We start from the raw sequence: 23,889 nt of genomic DNA on the forward strand, positions 1-23,889 counted from the left end.
AGTCACACCCAGTGTATATTGTGGTGTATGTGTGTGTGTGTATGTACACATATACACATCAGAACATTTATTACTGTGTGTAGGAGCATGTCTGTTTGTCACACTGGAATGTGAAGTTTCTGAAGATCAGTGCCATGTCCTACTAATGTTTGCATCCCAGGATGCCACGCAGAGCCTGATACAATAGATGCTCGGAAATCTTTGTTGGCTACATGAGAGAGGGAGTGATGAGTGACAGAATGTGTGGAGAATGTGATGAGTATTCTGAGAGTGAGGACTGTAAGGTGATGCCTCTTCCAAGAAGAAAACCTTCCACGTTTGCAATTTCCTTCCCCATGGCTGCAAGATAAGGTCATACTGGGGACAAGACAGTGCTGAAGACACAGTGATGCCGGGATATGGAGGTGCTGGGGACATGGTGATGCCGGGATATGGAGGTGCTGGGGACATGGTGATGCTGGGGATGTGGAGGTGCTGGGGACATGGTGATGCCGGGGATGTGGAGGTGCTGGGGACATGGTGTTGCCAGGGATGTGGAGGTGCTGGGGACATATTGGTTCTGGGACATGGTGATGCGGGGGACATGGTGATGCTGGGGACATAGTGGTGCTGGGGATATACATGGTCATTTTGGTGGCATGGTGATTCTGGGGGACAGGGTGACAATGAATCATAGCAATGCTGGGGACATGTGCTGTGCTGGGGACACAGCAATGCTGGGGACATGGTGACTCTGAGTGCATGTGATTCTAGGGACATGGTAATGCTGGGGACATGGAGGTCCTGGGAACATGGAGGTGCTACAGACGTGGCTTTGCTGGGGACACGGCAATGCTGGGGACATGATGATTCTGGGGACATGGAAGTGCTGGGGACATTGAGGTACTGGGGACATGGAGGTGCTAGGGACATGGTTATGCTGGGGACATAGTGGTCCTGGCTTCATGGTGGTTCTGGGGACATGGTGACTCTCAAGGCATGTGGTGGGAACATGGTAATGCTGGGGACATGGTGGTGCTAGAGATATGGTGGTGCTGGGGACATGGTAATGCTGGGTTCATGGAGGTATTGGGGACATGGAGGTGCTGGGGACATGGTAATGCTGGGTTCATGGAGGTATTGGGGACATGGTAATGCTGGGTTCATGGAGGTATTGGGGACATGGTAATGCTGGGTTCATGGTGGTATTGGGGACATGGAGGTGCTGGGGACATGGTAATGCTGGGTTCATGGAGGTATTGGGGACATGGTAATGCTGGGTTCATGGTGGTATTGGGGACATGGAGGTGCTGGGGACATGGTAATGCTGGGTTCATGGAGGTGCTGGGGACATGGTAATGCTGGGTTCATGGAGGTATTGGGGACATGGTAATGCTGGGTTCATGGTGGTATTGGGGACATGGAGGTGCTGGGGTTATGGTAATGCTAGAGGACACGGTCATTTTGGGGACGTGGTGATGCTGGGGGACATGGTGACACTGAAGACATGTTGGTATTGGGCACATGGTAGTGCTGGGCCACGGAAGTGCTGATGACATTGTGATGGTGAGAACATGGCGGCGCTGGGGACGTAATTGTGGAGCTGGGAACATGGCACATGGCGATGCTTGGGACATCGTAATGCTGGGAACACAGTGATGCTGAAGACATCATGGTGCTGAGGGACATGATGACACTAGGGACATGGCAGTGCTGGCAACATGGTGTTGCTGGGGATATAGTGATTCTAGGGGAAATGAAGCTGGATGATACAATAATGCTGGGACATGGTGCTGAGAGATACAGTGACACTGGGGATAAGGTGGGCTTCATTTCTTTAGCTCCCTCAGTGTGAGCCAGATGGATGCTCACAGTGGCGGGTGCAAATGAAAAGATGTTGGAAGAAGGGCCGTCCTGCAGCAGCGTCTGGGGGAGTGCTCCAGCCCTGCAGAAAGGTGAGCCGAGGGCTGGGAAGAGCAGCTTCAAGGGATTAAATGTTGGGCGGGAGGAGGTGGCCCAGCTAATTATAAAGCTTGTGTCACAGATGAGGGCAGATTATCAGGTCTTTTTCTGCACTACGATTTTGAAAAAGAGAGGAGAGTTCTTTCTCTTGGGACAGATGGGGCTACGTGGAGAGGAGGGTGAGAAGGGGAGATGGGGGCCCCAGCTACCCCAGAAATGGGCACAGTGGCCACAGCCAGGGAGGACCGCAGCTGCCTGTGGCCTGTAAACCAACAGGGGTCCTGGGCTGAGCCACCTGTAAGCTGGGACGACTCCTCGCCTCTGGTAAGTGCTCGGGGCCAGCTTCCAACAGGCCTGGCTCTAGGAAGCACCAGCTTGGCTCATCTGTGTGCATTTCTCAGCCCGACTCTGTGCACAACGCAGGGCTGGAGCCTTGGGGAGCACAGGTTCTGCCTCCTGGGCCCTGGTGGAGTTGGCCAGAAAGGGCGCAGGCCCAGATGTGGGAACTGTTGGAGAAGCCGCACTGAAGATGGGGTTCCCCAGGTTTTGGGGGCTGAGTAAAACTCTGCGAAGGAGGAAAGCGAGGCAGGGGCCACAGGACAGGGCCATATTGCAGGAAGCCCTTTGAGCCAGGCAGCTGGGTGGGATTGGGGAATTCCCATGTGAGCAAGAAGCAGGAGGTGAGGTGCCCAGAGCAGGCGTGGCCTCCTGGGCTGGGAAGAGCACAGAAACGCACAGAAGGCCTGTGCAGCCCTATGTGAGGCTCCTCTCTGGGGGACAGTAGGAGCAGGAATGGACTGTGGGAGACTGGCCTTTACCTCCCACAGCAGCTCTGAGCCCCCATCTTCCATGATGGCAGCAGTGGCTGGGATATTCACCTGTAGGGTTTATCATGCACCTTGCACAGACTTCAGGGGAATGTGAGAGGCAGCATCGTGTTTATATGAAAGCAAACCTCAATATATAATGAAGATACACAGCTTCAAACAGTGGGTTTGAATCACCCCCTCTGGGTTAAGGACACAGAGCTCCAAGTCTCCCTGTCTGTACCCTTGTCCCTGTGTGGCTTGAAACTCATGCCTTCCGCTTCAGCCCTCTCACCCAACATCTGGAAAGGGGGAGTCCGAGAAGGCGAGAACCCCCAGGGGCCACACAGGGAGACCTCATGAGCAGGGCTGCGCTGCCCGAGCCTCCCGAGTCTCCATCCAGCCTTCTTACCTCTGTGTTTCAAGGTCCTGTCTTTACTTACCCACCTCCTTAGAGACAAACTGCTAAAATACTATTCAAAAAAGTTCAAGGTTGGTGGAAGTGGGCAAGAGAAACAAGAGGAAGGAAAGAAATAAAGATTTATTGCTGGGCGTGGTGACTCATACCTGTAATCCCAGCACTTTGGGAGGCCGAGGTGGGTGAATCACCTGAGGTCAGGAGTTTGACCAGCCTGGCCAACATGGCAAAACCCCGTCTCTGCAAAAATACAAAAATTAGCCAGGTGTGGTGGCGTACAACTGTGATCCCAGCTACTCAGGAGACTGAGGCATGAAAATCGGTTGAACCCGGGAGGCGGAGGTTGCAGTGAGCTGAGATCGCACCACTGCATTCCAGCCTGGGCAACAGAGCAAGACTCTGTCTCAAAAAAAAAAAAAAAAAAATTGATTCTTGCTCAGTGTCAGCTGCTTTCATGTCTAGACTCATCTAATGATCATAACCACTATGCAGTGTGGCTATGGCTGCGTTTTACAGATGGGGGCCACCAAAGTCCAGATTGCATCTTCACCTTCTGGGCCACACAGGAGTAGGTGGTGGGGCTGGGATTTTTTTTTTTTTTTGAGACAGGGTCTTGCTCTATTGCCCAGGCTAGAGTGCAGTGGCATGATCAGGGCTCATTGCAGCCTTAACTTGCCAGGCTCCAACCATCCTCCCACCTCAGCCTCCCAAGTAGCTGGGACCACAGGCACACACCATCTAGCTAATTTTTGTATTTTTGGTAGAGATGGGGTTTTGCCATGTTGCCCAGGCCGGTCTCAAACTCCTGAGCTCAAGCAATCCACAGGGCTGGAATTTGAACTCAGATCTGTCCCATGCCCAACTTTTGTCCTTCCTTCTGTTCCATCCAAATAGATTCACTTGCCTCTCCATAGTGGAGCGGAGCACATTTGGTATGGGCAGGAATCACCTCTATAAAGAAGGGAGACACAGGAAACACCAATCCCCAAGCTGCTCTCTGACCCCTCTTCCTCTGCCCTGTTATAGCTGCCAGAGCCCCCACACCATGAACAGCACCGCGAGGGATGCCCAGGCCCCGAGCCACCGTGAGTGCCTCCTGCCCTCTGTGGCTCGCACCCCCTCGGTCACCAAGGTCACGCCAGCCAAGAAGATCACCTTCCTCAAGCGAGGGGATCCACAGTTTGCTGGGGTCCGCCTGGCCGTTCACCAGCGCGCCTTTAAGACCTTCAGCGCCCTCATGGATGAGCTCTCCCAGCGCGTGCCTCTCTCCTTTGGGGTGCGCTCTGTCACCACACCCCGGGGCCTGCACAGCCTCAGCGCCCTGGAGCAGCTGGAAGATGGTGGCTGCTATCTCTGCTCTGATAAGAAGCCCCCCAAGACCCCCAGTGGACCAGGCCGGCCACAGGAGAGAAACCCCACTGCTCAGCACTTGCGGGATATCGAAGGCCAGCATGAAGCCCCAGGAACCTCCTCCTCCCGGAAGAGTCTTAAAACCCCCCGGAGGATACTGCTAATTAAGAATACGGACCCTCGCCTCCAGCAGACAGTGGTTCTCAGTCACAGGAATACTAGGAACCTGGCTGCCTTTCTCAGCAAAGCCTCAGATCTCCTGCACTTTCCTGTGAAGCAGTTGTACACGACCAGCGGGAAAAAGGTAGGCTGTTGGGGTCTGACGTTTCCTTGAAAAAGTTCTTTAGACCTCAGGTCAAAATACTCACATGGAAGAGGGAGATTATTCCTTAAAAAGAGGCATTTGATTGCCCTGCTACTAATTAAAGGTGAATAGCATGGAGACACTCAGTAAAGTCAATAAATCAACAAGCAGCTGTAATTCATATTTTTAGGTATACTTAGAGAGCATGTGGTAAGTGGCAGGCATTGTGCCTTGTGTACTCTTTTTTTTTTTTTTTTGCTTTGTTTTTTTTGAGATGGAGTTTAACTCTTGTCACCCAGGCTGGAGTACAATGGCATGATCTCGGCTCACTGCAACCTCTGCCTTCTGGGTTCCAGTGATTCTCCTGTCTCAGCCTCTGAGTAGCTGGGATTACAGGCATGTGCCACCATGCCCAGCTAATTTTGTAGTTTTAGTAGAGACAGGGTTTCTCCATGTTGGTCAAGCTGGTCTTGAACTCCCAACCTCAGGTGTTCTGCCCGCTTCGGCCTCCCAAAGTGCTGGGATTACAGGCACGAGCCACCATGCCCAGCAGCCTTGTGTACTCTTATTGTTGTCTTATCCAATAACCTATTATTGCAGGAGTTCAGTGCAGGAAACAAACTACTCAAGTTACCTTAAGTAGAGAATGATTTAATACAGGGCATTGGAGGGCTTCATCTTTGGGAAGCTAGAGAGTGAATTGGAAGCTGGATCTGCAGGAATGGCTCCCAGCACGTGCAGGAAGCTGCTACCTCTGCTGGAAGCCACTATTATTATCGAGTTCAAGGACACTCGTGAATGTAATTTTTGCCTTTCCAGGTTCTGCAGAATATGAATTTCCACCAAAGGTGGGCAGAATGGAGGATGGAGGTTGACTGATCTAATTCAGTCTCCTCAAGATTCAGTCCTGTTGCTACTTAACATCTGTATGCACGATTCCACCAATACTTCATAAACATCATATCACTGGGCGCAGTGGCTCACGCCTGTAATCCCAGCACTTTGGGAGCTGAGGCAGGCGGATCATCTGAGGTCAGGAGTTCGAGATCAGCCTGGCCAACATGGCGAAACCCTATATCTACTAAAAATACAAAAATTAGCCAGGTGTGTTGGCACACACCTGTAATTCCAGCTACTCAGGAGGCTGAGGCAGGAGAATTGCTGGAACCTGGGAGGCAGAGGCTGCAGTGAGCCGAGATCGCACACTGTACTCCAGTGTGCGATGACAGAGCCAGTCATCGCACCCACCCAGTGTGGGTGACAGAGCCAGACTCCATCTCAAAAAAAAAAAATCATATCATAACATCATTACAAAAACTTCATTATAAACATCAGCTACAGCAACATGCACTCATGTAGTAACAGAGCTCTCCCTCCTACAATCAAAAACACATTCACCTTCTCCCCACAATCACATTATCACTGGACCCTTCGTCTTCTATGCTGTGACAACCTCACCTTGATATCATCTATCTCAAGGTCTACTTACGTAGTCCAGCACCATCAAAGTACCCTAAGTTAAGTAGTATAGGAAATAAAGAACAAAGAAAAGGGAAATTGATTAATATATATACCTAGCAGAGCTGTGAAAAAAATTAGGCTATCTACTGCAAGTCCTTCGTTGGTGTTTAAAACTTCTTTTCACTCTCTACTCCCTGTTCCTCTGTCTCCCACCAGCACCTCAGCTGATTATGGTTATGTACTCAGCAGAGTGACCGAACCGTATTCCTGAGGGGTCTGAGCCTTTGGGGTTCCTCACTACATGGGCCATGATCTTGTGTTCATGTTTATCCCTGGACATGACAGCCAATGGGCTGCATGGGTAATAGATGACTTCCTCCCTATCCCATTGTGTAATAGTAGCCCTATTTCGCCTTCAGACAATCAAAACCAGCCACCCCGTCCAACACAGAACTTCCTTGTTGCCTATTGGTTCATTGTCATGAGAAGCCTTGTATGTCCAAAGTGACTGTCTCAGGTTTCAGCTCCATGGGGCCACTGTTGTGTCTTCCTTTTTTTTTTGAGAGAAGAGTCTCTTGTCGCCCAGGCTGGAGTGCAGTGGCACGATCTCTGCTCACTGCAACCTCTGCCTCCTGGATTCAAGCAATTATCCTGCCTCAGCCTCCCAAGTAGTTGGGATTACAGGCATTCACCACTATGCCTGGCTAATTTTTGTATTTTTAGTAGAGATGGAGTTTCACCATATTGGCCAGGCTGGTCTTGAACTCCTGACCTCAGGTGATCCGCCCACCTCGGCCTCCCAAAGGGCTGAGACTACAGGCATGAGCCACCGTGCCCAGCTCACCGTTGTGTCTTCTAAGGGGGAACATTCTCCCTTGGGTCCTGAGACCTCCAAACCCATGCCATAACCCATGCAGCTTACTTCTATGCAAAGAACTAATTTTATAGCAAAAGAAGTGAGACCGTGGACTAACATCCATGGAATTCACTGTATAGCTTGCAGAGACCAAAACTGCTGGGATGGAAAGCAAAATGTTTGCAGTGAGGTCACAGGTGTAGTAGACTAAGATACAGGTGTCTTAGTCCCCAGAGAAACAGCACTATGTGTCAGTTGCCATTTCAGAGCACATATCACATTCTGTAAGACAACACCCCAACATCATAAAGTGATGTCTTCCAGCTGCTGTCCAACTGGGTCTTCCGTAAAGTATTCCATTGTTCTATAAGTTAGAGCTGCTTTGGGTGATGGGGTACGTGGCCAAACGGTGAGTTTCATGGGTGTTAGTCCATCTTCTCACATCTTTGCTATAAAATCAGTCCTTGGGTGGAAGTAATCTTCATCGGTTTTGGCAAGGATGAGTAAAGCGTTCAGTGAGTCCATGGAGGGTGGAGAAGGATGATGGGCCAGGTGCAAAATCTACCTGTGAAGCAGGATTACAGTTGGCACAGATTGCTGAATGCCACCATATCAGAGGGGTTCAATGTCATTAGCTTTCCACCAGGGGTCTGGCTGTGTCCCTCAAGGTCTGATATGAATCATTGGTCTCTGCTCTTAGCAGATCAGGCCCTGAGCAGAGGTGGCAGCCAGGTTTGCTTGAATGGAGGGTAGCGTCTGCTGCTAGTTGATGCTTCTTTGCCACTTTGTTCAGGAGCTGCCTGAGCATGCCCTGGGGTGGCTGGAGGAAGAGGATGATTGACTCTACAGAGCTGGTCAATGTATCCACAGGATTTTCACTTTTTGGTAAACATCCACATGGGACACCAATGTTCTTACCCTCTAGGCCAATTCTCAACGATCCATTCACAGGTCCTTCTCTGGACTTCCTGTCACCCATCCTCCAGTCCCCTTCCTTCCAAGCCCCTTTATTGTCAGATTTAACTGCTAACCACTGCCCATAAATTGCTCTAGAACCTCTTGCCATTGCTTCTTTCGAGTAGTCACTAAATCACACTGTCTCCTGGTTTTTCCTTTCCCACTGCCCTTCATGGCCGAAGTGCGTCTGTCATGCAGCAGCCAACTGTTGGTCGTGTCAACATACTCTGTGCAACCATCTGAAAGCCAGAATTGAATCTTTTCTTCTTCAGTTAGCTGGGAGGGGGAATTTCCCAGGAAGTCATAGGTGTGTGCTGAGGAGAGATGGGAACGCAGCAGGAGGAGATGAGCTGGGGTGTGAGCCACCTGCTCGAGCAACTTAACTGAGGCCTCAGTCAAGCTACTTGAGCCTGATCTAGTCCACGTCATCTCTACCTGGTGATCAGGGGCCACTTCTGTACACCACCGCTGTTTATGGCTTGATGGAACACCTAACACCCAGTTCAGCTGTCTTTCAGCCACCAGCAGAAGTAGTTCTGCATTTAAGTTTTGACAAGAGAAAAGAGACTCTTTGACACAAGAGAAAAGAGACTCTTTGACAGCAGTTGCAGAAGCCCCCAAGTCCTCTGGCCATCCTCGAACTAGGGCTTAGACCTTGAGCTTGCCATTTTTAAAAAGTGAAAAGCAGCCAGCCCACTCCATAGCCCTTGCAGCTCTTATTCTCATTGTAAGGGGCTATCCTGGCAGCCAGCGGAGGGTCAAAGTCCTGCTCTCAGGAAGCACTAGTTTCTACTATCAGAGGGGATCATCTAAGAAGTATTTTGTCACTGTGTGCCATGCGCTATGAGTGTCCCATTGTCACCAGTTTATCACCACCTTCAAATCAACCAGATGAGAACACGAATCCCAGATTCCTGTCCTTGAAGGTCCATTGCCTGCGGCCACCTCCGATATGATACACTGTATAGCCATGCTTCAGTACAGGAAACAGAATCCTCTCTCAACATCTTTTTTTTTTTTTTTTTTTTTTTGAGATGGAGTCTCCCTGTGTCACCCAGGCTGGAGTGCAGTGGCATGATCTTGACTCACTGCAACCTCTGCCCCCTAGGTTCAAGCGATTCTCCTGCCTCAGCCTCCCCGAGCAGCTGGGTCTACAGGCACCTGCCACCATGCCCAGCTAATTTTTTTTTTGTTGTTCTTGTTTGTTTTGGGGTTTTTTTGTATTTTTAGTAGAGATGAGGTTTCACCATGTTGGCCAGGCTGGTCTTGAGCCCTTGACCTCAGATGATCTGCCCACCTTGGCATTCCAAAGTGCTGGGATTACAGGTGTGAGCCACTGTGCCCAGCCCTCTCGGCATCTTAAGCAGGAAGGAATTACACTCAGAGGGTTTGATGCTTAGAGATTCAGTGAAAGGCTGGAGGAGCACAGGCTGGGTTCCTGGAAAAGTTTCCCAGAATGTCACAAACCAAACTGTCAGGGATGTCTAGGAAATGAGGAAAGTGGGTTTTGGGTCTGAATTACCCCACCATTGCTGGAATCCCAAATGGGAACATGATGGGTACTAGAACAACGAGGGCGACTTTTGATATCTCAGCGGCACACACCTCTCTGCATCTTTGACTTCCTTTTGCTTGTGGCAAGAGTCAGGAACAAAAGGAAGATGGCCTGTGCTTCGCTGCCATGTTCCATGCCCTGTTCAAGTGCATCTAATTAGTGGGACTTCTTTCGCATTTAGATCCCAAGCTGCAAGAGAGTTCAGGAAAAGGGCTGGCAGCTTTCTAAACTCTGCAGTACCTGGCCAGGCACAGTGGCTCACACCTGTAATCCCAGAACTTTGGAGGGCCGAGGCAGGTGGATCACTTGAGGTCAGGAGTTTGAGACCAGCCTGGCCAACATGGGGAAACCCCATCTCTACTAAAAATTCAAAATTAGCCAGGCATGGTGGTGCGTGCCTGCAGTCTCAGCTACTGGGAAGGCTGAGGCAGGAGAATCGCTTGAACCCAGGAGGTAGAGGTTGAACCCGAGAGGTGGAGGTTGCGCCACTGCACTACAGCCTGGGCGACACAGTGGGATTCCATCTCAGAAAAACAAACAAAAAAAAACACCAAAACAAACAAAGAAACCTCTGCAGTACTGGAAAGCACACCAGAAAGAGAGTGGGATAGAAGCAGCTGGTATGGGGCATAGCATTTACTACACAAACTCTCGAGGTAGCTGATATTACTATTATTAATTTATTAATTACTATTATTAATATTTGAGACAGGGTCTGGTTCTGTTGCCCAGGTTGGAGTGCAGTGGCACAATCTCAGCTCATTGCAGCCTCGACCTCCTGGACTCAAGTGATCCTCCCATCTCAGCCTCCCAAGCAGCTGGGACTACAGGCACATGCCACTATGCCTGGCTAATTTTTTTGTTTGTTTGTTTGTTTGCTCTTTGTTTTTGAGATGGAGTTTCACTCTGTCACCCAGGCTGGAGTGCAGCGGCCCAATCTCAGCTCACTGCATCCTCCACCTCCCGGGTTGAAGCAATTCTCTGCCTCAGCCTCCCGAATAGCTAGGATTATAGGTGCCCGCCACCACGCCCAGCTAATTATTATTATTATTTTTTTTTTTGTATTTTTAGTAGAGATGGGGTTTCACCACGATGCCCAGGCTGATCTCAAACTCCTGGACTCAAGGGACCTACCCGCCTCGGCCCCAAAAATTGCTGAGATTACAGTCGTGAGCCACTGCATCTGGCTGGTAGCTGATATTATTACCCCCTTGGGACAGATAAGAAAAGTGAGGCATAGAGGTTAAGTAATTTGCTCCTAGTTGCATGGCTGGCTAATGAGAGAGCCAACATTAATGCTTGGAAAATGAAAAAGAACATGCTCTGTGCTTTAAAGATGGAAATACATCCCCAAGCATTGCTAATTACAATGTAATGCAAGGATGCTTTTGAGTTAGTGGCATTACCGTGGACTAGCATGTGCCACATAGACAGACAAATGAGACGAGGTCCCTACCTTCAGTTAGCTACAGTTTAGTGGGTGCGGTGATGGGGAGAGAGCTGGCATAACATGAGTGAAATGGAGAAAAGTACTTAGGGTATTTTCACCTAGACTTATTGTAGAGCTGTGAGAGTTTCTGTAAATATAATGACCTCATTTCTCCCCAGGAAGGACTGCGACATGATTATCAACTTTCAGATTCCCTCCTGGATAGTTATTCTTGAAAATGCTCCTTTTCCTGTAGATTTTAGACTTCTACGTCTCCCTAGGAATGGGAGCATCATTTAGTCTTCAATTTTTTTCTTCTTCCCTGGAGAGTTTGATTGCCTAGAAGCATGGCTACATCCATGAATTGATAGACTTGGGTCATGTTTGCAATTTTTGATGGACTAGGAATCCAAATCAAAGAAGAAATTGACCTCTTCATTTAAAACAAACTTCTAGGCCGGGTGCGGTGGCTCACACCTGTAATCCCAGCACTTTGGGAGGCCGAGGCCGGCGGATCACGAGGTCAGGAGATCGAGACCATCCTGGCTAACACGGTGAAACCCCGTCTCTACTAAAAATACAAAAAATTAGCTGAGTATTGTGGCGGGCACCTGTAGTCCCAGCTACTCAGGAGGCTGAGGCAGGAGAATGGTGTGAACCCAGGAGGTGGAGCTTGCAGTGAGCCGAGATGCACCACTGCACTCCAGCCTGGGTGACAGAGTGAGACTCCATCTCAAAAAAAAAAAAAAAAGAAAGAAAAAAACAAAAACAAAACTTCTAATTACCTAGACTGAAAGATCTGGTGCACAACAAACTTCTGTGACATTTTTGGGGGAAGAGAATGTAATATTCCTTCTTTTTTTCATTTTTTTTTTGTTAATGAGCATACCCTTATAATTTTAGAGAATGAAAAAGAACATGCTCTGTGCTTTAAAGATGGAAATACATTCCCCAGCATTGCTCATTACAATGTAATCCCATCAATAGTGCAAACTCTTAGATCTGCAGGTGCCTCTGGGTCCAGGGACCGGTTTCCTGGAAAGGAATTCTGCAGTGACATGGCCTGCCCTGAGCCCAGGAGTGCATAAGGGACATTCTAATGGGTCTGGGGAGGGTCAGGAGCCCAGAGACCATTGTAGGAGTCTGGAAGGGAAGGGGTCCCTGCAGGGAGAGTGGTGCCTAGCCCCTCTCCCCTCCACTTGAGCAGAGGCAACAGACTCAGATTGTACCAGAAAACACAGGTCAGGCAGCACAGAGGCTCCTCCATTTGGGAAAAGAGTGAGACAGTGAATCGGGCCCCACTGTGGGAGCTAGAGGGCATGCTGCTCCAGCTGCCTCAGGGAATACATATTCTAGAGGGTGGACATGTGGGCAGAAATGCAGCCTACAGAAGTCTTTTGCAGCAGGGGCATCCAGAGTGCCCTTCCATGACAGGCCTTACACCTGGTGGAGGGAGGGGTATAGCTAGAGCGGGAGATCATGGTGGTGGGACCTCAGCCTCCAGCTAGTGATGGAGGTGTTATGGGGAGTGGATAAGACCCCTCGTTGGACCAGGAGTCTGGGGTGAGATGTGCAGAAATCAGGACAGGGCTGGTGAGACTGGATCCTTCCTACCCAAGGCCTCAGGGTAGAGGGGTTTCTGCAGCCCAGGCCTCCTGACCCCGCCTGCTCCTCCCTCAGGTGGACTCGCTGCAGGCCCTGCTGCACAGCCCCTCTGTGCTGGTGTGTGCCGGGCATGAGGCCTTCAGACCCCCAGCCATGAAAAATGCCAGGAGAAGCGAGGCTGAAACTTTATCTGGGCTGACTTCAAGAAACAAAAATGGTGAGTTGGTTTTTGGGTTTCCCCCGTCTGATTTTCACTGGATAGTGGTTCAGTAGGACTGAGTGGATACCCTTCCAGGTAATTTAGGAAACTTCCCTTTGGCCCCAAATCTTGGGTATCCCAGTCATTTTGGGATCTCTCTTGCCTCTTCCTCCTTCTCAGTACTGTCAACCTTACTTGGGTTCAACATTTGACCAAGATAGGAGAGGGCAGTGTTTGGTATATAAAAGGAACAGAGGCTGGCACGGTGGCTCATGTCTGTAATTCCAGCTGTTTGGGGGGCAAAAGTGAGAGGATTGCTTGAGTCCAGGAGTTGGACACCAGCCTGGGCAACATAATGAGACACTGTCTCTAACAAAAAATACAAAAAAAAAAGCCAGGCATAATGGCATATTCCTATAGTTTCAGCTACTTGGGAGGCTGAGGTGGGAGGATCCCTTGAGCCTAGGAGGTTGAGGCTGCAGTAAGCCGTGATCGCACCACTTCACTCCAGCCTGGGTGACACAGCAAGATCCCGTCTCAAAATAAATAAACAAATGGAACAGGGATTAAGAGATCTTGAACGTGAAGTTTCTAGAATCTAAAATCTTATTAAGAACCACAGGCGCAGAGGCTCACACCAGTATTCCTAGCAATTTGAGAGGCCAAGACAGGAAGATCACTTGAGCCCAGGAGTTCAAGACAAGCCTAGACAATAGAGCAAGACCCTGCCTCTACCACAAACATCAATAAGTACATGAACAAATTAGCCAGGCATGGTGGCGCATGCCTGTGGTCCCAGCTACTCAGGAGGCTGAGGCGGGAGGATGATTTGAGCCCAGGAGTTTGAGACTTCAGTGAGTCATGATCGTGCCACTGCTCTCCAGCCTGGGCAACAGAGACCGTGTCTCAAAAAAGAAACAACTACAGTGGCCATGACATCATGGCAGCAATGGGCCGCGTGTGTGGCGTTGCATCCTTTCAGGGTCACGATGGTCTCAGGCAACAGTGGTGGCCTGCACGGGGGTCAAAAGGACTAAAACTAACCATGACCATGGATCATCCATCCATCCATCCATCCATCCATCCATCCATCCATCCAACCAACCATATATCCAGCCAAAGAGCCACAGTCTGGACTACGTTATTTTTTAAAACCACACACACTTATTTTTAAAAGCACAATTAACAAATGCAGTCTGACGATGGAAAAATTTGGTGAGTAAACAAAGTACTATCCTTTGTGAAAAGCTCAGAAACACCAAGAAGCACAGGCTCAGTGATAACTGTGGGTCAGGTACTGGAGGCACAAGGACATGCTCGGTGATCACTGTGGGTCAGGCACTGGAGGCACAAGGACAGGCTTGGTGATCACTGTGGGTCAGGCACTGGAGGCACAAGGACATGCTCGGTGATCACTGTGGGTCAGGCACTGGAGGCACAAGGACAGTTTACTCTGGGTCCCTCCCTGGAGGAGTCTCCAGTCTCATTTGGTCCCTGTGGAGGGGCAGGACTGGGCAAAGCCATCTTCTGCCCAGATGTGCACCTGGGGTTCTTTTGCTGGCCATATGCTCGGCCTCTGCTAGCCCTACCCTTTTGCCACATGTCGGCTCAGGAGATGGAATTTGTTTTTATTTATTTATTTATTTTTATTATACTTTAAGTTTTAGGGTACATGTGCACAACGTGCAAGTTTGTTACATATATATACATGTGCCATGCTGGTGTGCTGCACCCATTAACTCGTCATTTACATTAGGTATATCTCCTAATGCTATCCCTCCCCCCTCCCGCCAGGAGATGGAATTTGAAAGCACTTAGGGGCTTCATTCAGTTATTCTTTCTTTCTTTTTTTTTTTTCTTCCTTCCTTCCTTCCCTCCTTTCTTTCTTTTTTTTTTTTTTCTTTTTTTTTTTGACGACAGAGTCTTACTCTGTCACCCAGGCTGGAGTGCAGTGACACTATCTAGGCTCACTGCAACCTCTGCCTCTCGGGTTCAAGAGATTTTCTTGCCTCAGCCTCCTGAGTAGCTGCGATTACAGTCTCCCACCACCACGCCCAGCTATTTTTTTGTGTTTTTAGTAGAGATGGGGTTTCCCCATGTTGGCCGGGCTGGTCTCGAATTCCTGACCTCAGGTGATCCGCCTGCCTCGGCCTCCCAATGTGCTGGGATTACAGGCATGAGCTATCGCGCCTGGCTCATTCTTTCTTACAGCCACTCCTTTGCATCCCCAGCAGCCCTTTCTTCTCTTTTTCATGGCTGGGGTGCAGGCTTGACTAGCAGGACCTGAGATGGTTCGGCCAGGTCCTTCCCTTCAGCCATTTATCAACCAGGAGCTTGATGAGGGTTAGGGTGATAAATCACCACTAATAATCACAGAGCATATAACAGTTTACAATCAGGGTCATATGCAGCAGTTTATTGATTTCACCTGCTGTGCTGGGTGTGGGTATGAGGAGGGCCAGGAGCAAGCTCTGGGCACTGCCACTCTGCCTGCCAAGTCTGCCATCTCTCGAGAGCCTACTGTGTGCTAGCAACTATAGAGGAAGTTTTATATGCACAGCCACGCATCAATACGAACCAAACCAATCAATATTATGCTTATTTTACGGTTCAGAAAACAGGCTCTGCCAAAAACTATGCAGTTAGTAAGCGGCAGAGTTGAGATTGAATTCAGACTCAAGTTCTCCTTGCTAGACGATGCCAGTTCACAGACTGATAGCTCTGTGGATTGTCATTCTAGAATAGCTCCCCCCTTATCATGCTTTTTTTTTTCTTTTCTGTTTTTAATGGTCTTGCTCTGTCATCCAGGCCGGAGTGCAGTGGTGCATAGCTCACTGCAGCCTCGACCTCTGGGACTCAGGGGATTCTCTTGCCTCAGCCTTCCGAGTAGCTAGGAAGCTGGGACTGTAGGGGCATACTACCGTGCTTAGCTAATTATTTTTTTACTTTTTTTTTTTTTTTTTTGTAGAGATGGTGTCTCACTAAGTTGTCCAGGCTGGTCTTGAAACCCTGAGCTCAAGCAATCCTCCCGCCTCAGCCTCCCAAAGTGCTTGGATTACAGGCCTGAGCCACTGCACACAGCTGTTACCATGCATTTTGGAGGCAGTGTTGATGTTCAGGTTGTGGGAGGCTCATGACTGTTTTATTCCTTTACCCTGATGCTGCCCCCATAGCTCACAATCTTTTCTTCTTTTCTTTTCCTCTTCACTGTGTGCCAGGGAGCTGGGGGCCAAAGACGAAGCCGAGTGTGATCCATTCGCGGTCCCCGCCAGGCAGCAGGCCACGGCTGCCAGAAAGGCCTGGTCCTAGCAACCCCCCGGCGGGCCCTGCTCCTGACAGGCACCCTCAGGACACGATAGCTCAGCCGGGCCCGCTGGTGGCCGGCGATGACATGAAGAAGAAGGTCCGCATGAATGAGGACGGCAGCCTGTCGGTGGAGATGAAAGTCCGCTTCCACCTGGTTGGTGAGGACACGCTCCTGTGGTCCCGGAGAATGGGCAGGGCCAGCGCCCTCACGGCAGCCAGTGGGGAAGACCCCGTTCTGGGGGAGGTGGACCCCCTCTGCTGTGTGTGGGAGGGCTACCCTTGGGGCTTCTCAGAGCCTGGGGTGTGGGGACCCCGGCCCTGCAGGATGGGATGCAGGGAAGCCTTTGGCCGAGGCGGGCAGCCAGGGCCCAAGTATGAAATCTGGACGAATCCCCTGCACGCCTCCCAGGGGGAGAGAGTGGCAGCTCGGAAGAGGTGGGGACTGGCCCAGCACGTCCGCTGCAGTGGCCTGTGGGGCCACGGGACTGCTGGGAGGGAGAGATGCAGCCAGGACAGTGCCAGCCCAGCCTCCAGCACCGGCCTCCCCGAGGGCTCGGAACCAGACTCCTCTTGCTGCCCCAGGACCCCGGAGGACGGGGTGGACAGCAGCAGCCCCTCTGCCCAAAGAGGGGCTGAGCGGAAAGCTGCAGGGAGCCTGGGTGAGGACCCCGGCCTGTGCACAGATGGAGCAGGGCTGGGTGGCCTAGAGCAAGGTGGCCGCCTGACACCCAGGGCCCGGAGTGAGGAGGGGGCTTCTTCAGACTTGTCAGCCAGCACCGGATCTCACGAGGGATCCAGCGAATGGGGTGGGCGGCCCCAGGGCTGTCCAGGCAAGGCAAGGGCCGAGACCTCTCAGAAGGAGGCCACCGAGGGAGGCGACCCCGGTTCTCCAGCCCTGAGTCTTTCATCTTTAAGGAGTGAGGACCTGCAGGCAGAGATGCAAGGACAGGGTACCGAGCAGGCCAGGGGGGCATCTGTGACAAAGGAGCCTCTGGTTCCAGGCCTTTCCGGCTCCTGGGACTCGGAAGGAGCCTCTTCCACCCCTTCCACCTGCGCTTCATCTCAGCAGGGGCGGAGAAGGCATAGAAGCCGGGCCAGTGCAATGTCCTCACCCAGCAGCCCTGGCCTTGGCCGAGTGGCCCCGAGAGGCCATCCCAGGCATTCTCACTACTGCAAGGACACCCACAGCCCACTGGACTCCTCTGCAACCAAGCAAGTGCCGAGGCCTCCTGAGCGGCGAAGGGCCTGCCAGGATGGCTCAGTGCCACGATCTTCTGGAAGCTCATCGAGCACCAGGACCCAGGCCTCCGGGAACCTGAGACCTCCCTCCTCGGGATCTCTTCCTTCCCAGGACCTTCTGGGAACCAGCAGTGCCACTGTCACCCCTACAGGCCACTCAGATTTTGCTTCTGGAGTCTCCCTGCACAACGCTCCCTCTGCCGGGCGGGCAGGGGACGCGGGGTCCAGGACATGCTTGCCGGCCCCCATACCGCCCCACACATCCGACTCCTGCTCAAAATCTGGGGCTGCCAGCCTGGGGGAAGAGGCCAGGGACACGCCTCAGCCCTCCTCACCCTTGGTTCTGCAGGTTGGATGGCCTGAGCAAGGGGCGGTAGGCCCCCACCAAAGCCGCTGCTGCTCACAGGCTGGGACGCAGCCGGCCCAAGAGGCCCAGCGGGAACCCTCCCCTGAGGCCAGCTGGCTGTGTGGCAGGTACTGTCCCACCCCACCCAGGGGGCGGCCCTGCCCCCAGAGGCGCTCTTCCAGCTGTGGGAGCACCAGCAGCAGCCACCGAAGCGCTGCCCAGGGGCCAGGTGGGAGCCAGCAGGAGGAGGGGACACGCCAGGCAGGCCCCACACCGTCCCCGGGCCCCAATTCAGGGGCATCAAGGAGAAGCAGTGCCAGCCAGGGTGCGGGGTCTGGGGGGCTGTCCCAGGAGAAGACCTCGAGGAGTGGGGGAGGCCCCCAGGGGCAGGAGGAGGCCAGTGGTGTGTCACCCAGCTCTCTGCCCCGATCATCTCCAGAAGCTGTGGTCCGTGAATGGCTGGACAACATTCCAGAAGAGGCCATACTCATGACATATGAGATGGTGGACGAGACCACAGGTGCAGCCGGGGGTGGCCTGAGAGGCCCCGAGGTGGACCCTGGGGATGACCATTCTCTGGAAGGCCTGGGGGAGCCAGCTCAGGCGGGACAACAGTCCCTGGAAGGGGACCCCGGCCAGGACCCAGAGCCAGAGGGAGCCCTCCTGGGGAGTAGGGACAGTGGTCCCCAATCAGGAGAGGGTGTCCCCCAAGGGGCAGCTCCAGAGGGAGTTTCCGAGGCCCCTGCAGAGGCCGGAGCAGACAGAGAGGCCCCAGCTGGCTGCGAGGTGAGCCTGCGGGCACTTCCTGGCCGGGTGTCTGCCTCCACGCAGATCATGAGGGCGCTGATGGGCTCCAAGCAGGGCCGGCCCAGCAGCGTGCCCGAAGTGTCTAGGCCCGTGGCCAGGAGGCTCAGCTACTCAGCCGGGGCCCTCATTACTTGTCTGGCCAGTCTCCAGTTATTTGATGAAGACCTTGGGTCTCCTGCCAGCAAAGTGAGGTTCAAAGACTCCCCTCGGTACCAGGAGCTGCTCAGCATCTCGAAGGACCTGTGGCCAGGATGTGACCTTGGGGAAGACCAGCTGGACTCAGGCCTCTGGGAGCTCACATGGAGCCAGGCTCTGCCAGACCTTGGGTCCCATGCCATGACAGAGAACTTCACGCCCACGTCCTCCTCTGGTGTGGACGTCAGCAGCAGCTCTGGAGGCTCAGGGGAGAGCAGCATACCCTGTGCCATGGACGGCACCCTGGTCCCACAGGGGACAGAGCTGCCCCTGAAAACCTCCAACCAGAGGCCTCATTCCAGAACCTCTGAGAACCCAGGGGATCTGGAAAACCAACAGCAGTGTTGTTTCCCAACCTTCTTGAATGCCCGAGCCTGCGCTTGTGCCACCAATGAGGATGAAGCAGAAAGAGACAGTGAGGAGCAGAGGGCGAGCTCCAACCTGGAGCAGTTAGCTGAAAACACAGTGCAAGAAGAGGTGCAATTAGAGGAAACTAAAGAAGGAACAGAAGGAGAAAGGCTGCAAGAAGAGGGGGTGCAGTTAGAGGAAACTAAAACAGAAGAAGGGCTGCAGGAAGAGGGGGTGCAGTTAGAGGAAACTAAAGAAACAGAAGGGCTGGAAGAAGAGGGGGTGCAGTTAGAGGAAACTAAAACAGAAGAAGGGCTGCAGGAAGAGGGGGCGCAGTTAGAGGAAACTAAAACAGAAGAAGGGCTGCAGGAAGAGGGGGCGCAGTTGGAAACTAAAACAGAAGGGCTGGAAGAAGAGGGGGTGCAGTTAGAGGAAACTGAAACAGAAGAAGGGCTGCAAGAAGAGGGGGTGCAGTTAGAGGAAACTAAAGAAACAGAAGGGCTGGAAGAAGAGGGGGTGCAGTTAGAGAAAACTAAAACAGAAGAAGGGCTGCAGGAAGAGGGGGCGCAGTTAGAGGAAACTAAAACAGAAGGGCTGGAAGAAGAGGGGGTGCAGTTAGAGGAAACTGAAACAGAAGAAGGGCTGCAAGAAGAGGGGGTGCAGTTAGAGGAAACTAAAGAAACAGAAGGGCTGGAAGAAGAGGGGGTGCAGTTAGAGGAAACTAAAACAGAAGAAGGGCTGCAGGAAGAGGGGGCGCAGTTAGAGGAAACTAAAGAAACAGAAGGGCTGGAAGAAGAGGGGGTGCAGTTAGAGGAAACTGAAACAGAAGAAGGGCTGCAAGAAGAGGGGGTGCAGTTAGAGGAAACTAAAGAAACAGAAGAAGGGCTGCAGGAAGAGGGGGTGCAGTTAGAGGAAACTAAAGAAATGGAAGAAGGGCTGCAAGAAAAGGGGGCACAGTTAGCGGAAACTAAAGAAACAGAAGAAGGGCTGCAAGAAGAGGGGGTGCAGTTAGAGGAAACTAAAGAAACGGAAGAAGGGCTGCAAGAAGAGGGGGTGCAGTTAGAGGAAACTAAAACAGAAGGAGAAGGGCTGCAAGAAAAGGGGGTGCAGTTAGAGGAAACTAAAACAGAAGGAGAAGGGCTGCAAGAAGAGGGGGTGCAGTTAGAGGAAACTAAAATAGAAGGGCTGCAAGAAGAGGGGGTGCAGTTAGAGGAAACTGAAACAGAAGAAGGGCTGCAAGAAGAGGGGGCACAGTTAGAGGAAACTAAAACAGAAGGGCTGCAAGAAGAGGGGGTGCAGTTAGAGGAAACTAAAACGGAAGAAGGGCTGCAAGAAGAGGAGGTGCAGTTAGAGGAAACTAAAACAGAAGAAGGGCTGCAAGAAGAGGGGGTGCAGTTAGAGGAAGCTAAAGAAACAGAAGGAGAAGGGCTGCAAGAAGAGGGGGTGCAGTTAGAGGGGACTAAAGAAACAGAAGGGCTGCAAGAAGAGGGGGTGCAGTTAGAGGAAACTAAAGGAACAGAAGGAAAAGGACAGCAAGAAGAAGAGGTGCAGTTAGAGGAAATTGAAGAAACAGGAGGAGAAGGGCTGCAAGAAGAGGGGGTGCAGTTAGAGGAAGTTAAAGAAGGACCAGGAGGAGGACTGCAAGGAAAGGCTCTTGAAGAGGGTCTCAAAGAGGAAGGACTTCCAGAAGAAGGAAGTGTCCACGGGCAGGAATTGTCAGAGGCCAGCTCTCCAGATGGGAAAGGCTCCCGGGAAGATGACCCAGTCCAGGAGGAGGAAGCAGGAAGAGCCTCTGCCTCTGCAGAGCTGTGCCCCCCAGAGGGCACAGAGGAACCCACAGAGCCCCCTAGTCATCTCAGCGAGACGGATCCAAGTGCCAGCGAGAGTCAAAGTGGCTCCCAGCTTGAGCCTGGCTTGGAAAAGCCTCCCGGAGCCACCGTGATGGGCCAAGAGCACACGCAGGCCCAACCCACCCAGGCGGCTGCAGAGAGGAGCTCTTCAGCTGCCTGCAGAGCGGCTCTGGACTGCGACCCCATCTGGGTGTCCGTGTTACTGAAGAAGACGAAGAAGGCCTTCCTGGCCCACCTTGCCAGCGCGGTGGCTGAGCTCCGAGCACGCTGGGGTCTGCAGGACAACGATCTGCTGGACCAGATGGTGGCCGAGCTGCAGCAGGACGTGGCCCAGCGCCTCCAGGACAGCACCAAGAGAGAGCTCCAGAAGCTCCAGGGCCGGGCGGGGCGGATGGTGCTGGAGCCTCCCAGGCAGGCCCTCACTGGGGAGCTGCTCCTGCAGACCCAGCAGCGTAGACACCGTCTCCGGGGCCTGCGAAACCTCTCGGCCTTCTCTGAGCGGACCCTGGGCCTGGGGCCCCCCTCCTTCACCCTGGAGGACGAGCCAGCCCTCAGCACAGCCCTGGGGAGCCAGCTGGGTGAGGAGGCAGAGGGCGAGGAGTTCTGTCCCTGCGAGGCCTGCGTGAGGAAGAAAGTGAGCCCTACGTCCCCCAAGGCCACAATGGGGGCAACCAGAGGTCCCATCAAAGAGGCCTTTGACCTGCAGCAGATTCTGCAGAGGAAGAGGGGAGAACACACCGATGGGGAGGCGGCAGAGGTGGCCCCTGGCAAGACCCATACAGACCCCACGAGCACCAGGACTGTCCAGGGGGCTGAGGGAGGGCTGGGGCCGGGGCTGAGCCAGGGGCCTGGAGTGGACGAGGGTGAGGACGGCGAGGAGAGCCAGAGACTCGACAGAGACAAAGATCCCAAACTGGGGGAGGCAGAGGGAGATGCAATGGCTCAGGAGAGAAAAGGGAAAACCCACGACAGCGAAACCAGTGCGGGCAGCGAGCTGGGGGAAGCCGAGCAGGAGGGAGAGGGCATAAGTGAAAGGGGAGAAACTGGGGGCCAGGGCTCTGGGCATGAGGACAACTTGCAGGGTGAAGCTGCGGCAGGAGGTGACCAAGATCCAGGACAGAGTGATGGGGCTGAAGGCATAGAGGCCCCGAAGGCTGAAGGGGAGTCCCAGCCAGAGTCAGAAGGTGCAGAGGCCCAGGAGGCTGAAGAGGAGTCCCAGCCAGAGTCAGAAGGTGTAGAGGCCCCAGAGGCAGAAGGGGAGTCCCAGCCAGAGTCAGAAGGTGTAGAGGCCCAGGAGGCAGAAAAGGAGGCCCAGGAGGCTGAAGAGGAGGCCCAGCCAGAGTCAGAAGGTGTAGAGGCCCCAGAGGCAGAAGGGGAGGCCCAGGAGGCAGAAAAGGAGGCCCAGCCAGAGACAGAAAGTGTAGAGGCCCTGGAGACTGAAGGGGAGGACCAGCCAGAGTCAGAAGGCGCAGAGGCCCAAGAGGCAGAAGAGGAGGCCCAGGAGGCAGAAGGGGAGGCCCAGCCAGAGTCAGAAGTTGTAGAGGCCCCAGAGGTTGAAGGGGAGATGCAGGAGGCAGAAGGGGAGGCCCAGCCAGAGTCAGAAGGTGTAGAGGCCCCAGAGGTTGAAGAGGAGACCCAGAAGACAGAAGGGGGTGCCCAGCCAGAGTCAGATGGTGTAGAGGCCCAGGAGGCAGAAGAGGAGGTCCAGGAGGCAGAAGGGGAGGTCCAGGAGGCAGAAGGGGAGGCCCAGCCAGAGTCAGAAGGTTAGAGGTCCAGGAGGCAGAAGGGGAGGCCCAGCCAGAGTCAGAAGTTGTAGAGGCCCCAGAGGTTGAAGAGGAGACCCAGAAGACAGAAGGGGGTGCCCAGCCAGAGTCAGACGGTGTAGAGGCCCAGGAGGCAGAAGAGGAGGTCCAGGAGGCAGAAGGGGAGGCCCAGCCAGAGTCAGAAGGTGTAGAGGCCCAGGAGGCAGAAGAGGAGGTCCAGGAGGCAGAAGGGGAGGCCCAGCCAGAATCAGAAGGTGTAGAGGCCCCAGAGGCTGAAGGGCAGGCCCAGCCAGAGTCAGAAAGTGTAGAGGCCCCAGAGGCAGAAGGGGAGGCCCAACCAGAGTCAGAAGGTGTAGAGGCCCTGGCAGCTGAAGAGGAGGCCCAGCCAGAGCCAGAAGGCGTAGAGGCCCCGGAGGCTGAAGGGGAGGCCCAGCCAGAGTCAGAAGGAGAAACTCAAGGTGAGAAAAAGGGGAGCCCTCAGGTCAGTCTAGGGGATAGCCAGTCTGAGGAGGCTTCTGAAAGCAGCAGCCCAGTCCCTGAGGACAGGCCCACTCCACCCCCTTCCCCAGGTGGAGACACTCCCCACCAAAGGCCAGGCTCCCAAACAGGCCCTTCCTCCTCCAGAGCATCCTCTCGGGGCAACTGCTGGTGGAAAGACTCAGAAAATGACCATGTACGTGGAGACACAAGGAGCCCTGACGCCAAGTCCATGGGGGCCCCTCATGCAGAGAGGAAGGCCACCAGGATGTACCCAGAAAGTTCCACTTATGAGCAAGAAGAGGCCCGTTTGGGCCCAAGGACTCCAGAGCAGGGGGCCAGTGAAGGCTGTGACCTACAAGAGGACCAGGCACTTGGAAGTCTCACCCCCACCGAGGCAGTGGGCAGGGCAGACGGCTTTGGCCAAGATGACTTAGATTTCTAGACAAGATCAAGCTACAAAACGATCATGAGCTTGGGAGCTCTGTTTTTATTCATATTTTTTCTACAAAACTGAGCAACGTTCAGTCCACTGGAGACGTCCACAGTACATGGACAAAGACCAAGGACTTGCCAAGGACACAGCCCATGCCATGCTGTCCCAGGACTCTAAGTCCAGAAGCTTCAGAGAGCTCTGTGGCCCGTCCCACACACAGTGTGAAGAAAGGGGGGTCTGC

At 53.1% G+C, this 23,889-nt stretch overlaps 1 protein-coding gene across 1 annotated transcript; it reads left to right on the plus strand.

Annotated features, from left to right (window-relative positions):
* The first annotated feature begins 4,210 nt into the window (after positions 1-4,210).
* RP1L1 (RP1 like 1) lies at positions 4,211-23,657 on the plus strand. The gene is given in 5 exon segments (XM_054546148.1): positions 4,211-4,819; positions 12,758-12,899; positions 16,100-19,356; positions 20,611-22,732; positions 22,735-23,657. Coding segments are annotated over 5 exon segments (7,053 nt in total).
* The last annotated feature ends 232 nt before the right edge of the window (positions 23,658-23,889 follow it).

Source organism: Pongo abelii, chromosome 7 (assembly GCF_028885655.2).
Source record: "Pongo abelii isolate AG06213 chromosome 7, NHGRI_mPonAbe1-v2.0_pri, whole genome shotgun sequence".
NCBI classification, from domain to species: Eukaryota; Metazoa; Chordata; class Mammalia; order Primates; family Hominidae; genus Pongo; species Pongo abelii.